General features: G+C 52.7%; 1 protein-coding gene across 4 annotated transcripts in view; it reads left to right on the top strand.

The window, feature by feature from the left end:
• Positions 1-1,022: 1,022 nt before the first annotated feature.
• Positions 1,023-3,421, top strand: part of RFC2 (replication factor C (activator 1) 2, 40kDa) — a 23,311-nt gene continuing 20,912 nt past the window's right edge. For 3 of the 4 annotated variants that reach the window (XM_011995226.1, XM_011995224.1, XM_011995223.1), the window contains exons 1-2: positions 1,029-1,204; positions 3,109-3,178. In XM_011995226.1, coding sequence (XP_011850616.1) covers positions 1,098-1,204; positions 3,109-3,178 — 177 coding nt within the window. In that variant the 5' untranslated portion in view covers positions 1,029-1,097. Of the gene's footprint in view, positions 1,205-3,108; positions 3,179-3,421 lie in introns of all 4 variants that reach the window. The other variant, XM_011995227.1, reaches the window with a different exon arrangement.

Below are 3,421 nucleotides of genomic sequence, written 5' to 3'. Positions count from 1 at the left end.
CGGGCTCCAAGGATCCTCCCACCTCAGCCTCCCAATGTTCTGGGATCATCATTATTGATTATTACGACATTTTGGGCTATGGGAGGAAAGACTAGGTAGAAAAACAGCCCACAAAAATGCTCAAAGCCCTTACAAGGTTGAAGTATTTATTTTTCTTTTCTTTTTTTGAGACAGGGTCTTGCTGCAGACCAGGTTGGAGTGCAGTGGTGTGATCAGAGCTCACTGCAGCCCGCACTTCCTGGGTTCAAGCACTCCTCCGCCTCAGCCTCCGGAGTAGCTGGAACTGCAGGCGCGCGCCACCACGCCCAGTTATTTTTTTTATTTTTATTTTTGTGGAGACGGGGGTCTCACTATGTTGCCCAGGCTGGTCTCGAACTCCTGGGCTTAATCTCTCTTCTGGTCTCTGTCCCCCAAACTGCGGGGATTAGAGGGGTGAGCCACCGCACCCGGCCTTGAGTCCCCATTTTCCTGGAACGAACACTGCATTTCATCTGACACAAGGACAGTTTCAGTTTCCTCCTCTGCAAAATGGGCTGGGGGTGGAATTCCCATCTTGCAACCGAGAATTCCCTGATAATAAACGTCAAGGCCGAACGCGGTTGAGGCGCAGGAGCCCACCCAACGGGAGCAGCTCACTGGGACATTCAGAACAATCTGGAAAAGTGGGCACGGGCAGCCCCAGACGTCATCCCCGGACCCCGCCGCCCAGCAGCGCCCGGACGCGAGCGCTGTCCGTGTCCCAGCACCGAAGTCGGCGTTTGGCCGCAACGCCCCCGGCCCTGCTCCTCCCACGCCGCCGCGGAGCGGATCTTCCACAGAAACTACACACAAACGTCCGTTCCGAGAGCGACCTGCTTTCTCTGAAGGCGTCACGGCCAGAGCTCGCCTTCCTGTAGCTCCCAGGCCGGACGCCAGCTCTCCCCTAGCAACCGCGGCCTCTAGCGACAGTCGCCCGGGAACCACCGGAACCCTCTTCACCGGCGCGGAGAGGCGCGGGTACGTGACTTCCGCTCGCGCCCGGCGGAAGTCAGGGGGCGGGGCTTGTGTGGCGGCGTCACGGGGCGGGGCCTCGGGTGGCGGGAAGAGGAGGCGCGAGAATGGAGGTGGAGGCCATCTGTGGTGGTGCGGGCGAGCTGGAGGCCCAGGACCCTGCCCCTTCCTCCAGCAAGGCCCCCGGCAGCGCCGGCCACTACGAGCTGCCGTGGTGAGGTCCCAGGCCGTAAAGAATGGGCGCATTTGGATGTGAGGGTGGGCGAGTGGCTGCCCGTGCTCTGGAGAAACTCGGGGGGCAGAGGCTCGTTTTGGGGGATCCCGAAGGAAGAGGAGACCCCGGGTGGCATCGAGATGATTTCAAGGAGGCGGGGGACATGGATCGAGAGTGGCCGGCCTAAACTGCGAGCGGAGTCTCGCTCACAACAATGCTTATGACAGTTAGGGCTACCCCAGGTGGCCACCTACTCTGACCTAGTTGGTTTTTTCAAAAGTTTTTGTGGATAGTAGTGTATGACCTCGTGTTTCTAAAAACCTCGGTCTTTTAAAAAAAATTGATTACCTGTTCAAAATAATATTTTGACTGTTAGGTTCAATAACATTTACATTTGAAATTTTTTTTTTTAATAGAGACGGGGGTTTTTGCTGTGTTGCCTAGGCTGGTGTCCAACTCCTTGGCTCAAGTGATCCTCCTGCCTCAGCCTCCCAAGTAGATGGGACTACAGGCATGCAACACCATGTCCAGCTAATTTTTTTGTTTTTTGAGATGGAGTAACACTTTGTCACATAGGCTGGAGTGCAATGGTGTGATCTTGGCTCACTGCAACCTGCGTCTCCCGGGTTCAATCAATTCTCCTGCCTCGGCCTTTCTAGTAGCTGGGATTACAGGTGTGTACTACCACACCCTGCTAATTTTGTATTTTTAGTAGAGACTGGGTTTCACCATGTTGGCCAGGCTGGTCTCAAAGTCCTGATCTCAAGTGATCCATCCGCCTCGCCCTCCCAAAGTACTGGGATTACAGGCATGAGCCACTGCACCCAGCCTAGATCTACGGTTTTTGTCTAGCCAGCCATGCTGTATATTTGGCACATGTCTGCAGAAACTGGCAGGTAATCCTTGCCTGGCACGGTGACTCACGCCTGTAAATCCCAGCACTTTGGGAGGCTGAGGTGGGCGGACCACCCGAGGTCGGTAGTTCGAGACCAGCCTGACCAACATGGAGAAACCCCATCTCTACTAAAAATACAAAATTCTCTGGGCGTGGTTGCGCATGCCTGTAATCCCAGCTACTGGGGAGGCTGAGGCATTAGAATCGCTTGAACCCGAGAGGTGGAGGTTGCAGTGAGCCAAGATCGCGCCATTGCACAACAAGAGCGAAACTCTGTCTCAAAAAAAAAAAAGAAACTGGCAGATAAGGGATGAGAAAGGAGCTTGGCTGCACCCATGTTGTCACACCAAATGATGTCAGCGTTGTGTGTGCTGGAACCCTTGTGACGGGCAGACAGGGTTGCAGCAGTGTCACGTTTCTCCAGATGGCCTGTGCTGGCCCTGCTCCAGCAACAACAGGTGTTTCTCTGCTGTAGCAGGTTTGAAGCCTTTGCTGTACAATTCTCATGCCCTTAACTTTTCAAGTGGCACTTGGGCATCTTATTACATTTTATTTATTTATTTATATATTTATGAAACAGAGTCTCACTCTGTAGCCTGGGCTGGAGTGTAGTGGCGCAATCTCAGCTCAGTGCAACTTCTGCCTCCCGGGTTCGAGCTATTTTCATGCCTCAGCCTCCCAAATAACTGGGATTACAGATGCACACTACCACATCCGACTAATTTTTCTATTTTTAGTAGAGATGGGGTTTCACTATGTTGGCCAGGCTGGTCTCAAACTCCTGACCTCAAGTGATCCATCCACCTCAGCCTCCCAAAGTGCTAGGATTACAGGCGTGAACTACCGTGCCTGGCTAGCATCTTATTATATTTAAAACCTGCAACCGTTTGGCATAGTTGTACTGAATGTATGTAATTTTCCAACAAAGCTCTCAGGATGACCCTTAAGTGCTTTTTGTGGGGTAGTGTGAAGATAACCATGTCAGCATTTTTATGCATTTTCTTAACAGGGTTGAAAAATATAGGCCAGTAAAGCTGAATGAAATTGTCGGGAATGAAGACACTGTGAGCAGGCTAGAGGTGAGTGGCTGTTTTTTGTTTTTTGTTTGAGATGGAGTCTTGCTCTGTTGCCCAGGCTGGAGTGCAATGGCGCGATCTCAGCTCACTGCAAGCTCCGCCTCCTGGGTTCAAGCTATTCTCCTGCCTCAGCCTCCCCAGTAGCTGGGATTACAGGCATGCGCCACCACGCCCGGCTAATTTTTGTATTTTTAGTAGAGACGGGGTTTCACCATGTTGGCCAGGCTGGTCTCGAACTCCTGACCT

Source organism: Mandrillus leucophaeus, unplaced genomic scaffold, assembly GCF_000951045.1.
Source record: "Mandrillus leucophaeus isolate KB7577 unplaced genomic scaffold, Mleu.le_1.0 Scaffold479, whole genome shotgun sequence".
NCBI lineage: Eukaryota > Metazoa > Chordata > Mammalia > Primates > Cercopithecidae > Mandrillus > Mandrillus leucophaeus.
Note: the sequence above shows the minus strand (reverse complement) of the source record. Positions and strands in the feature narration are given on the sequence as shown.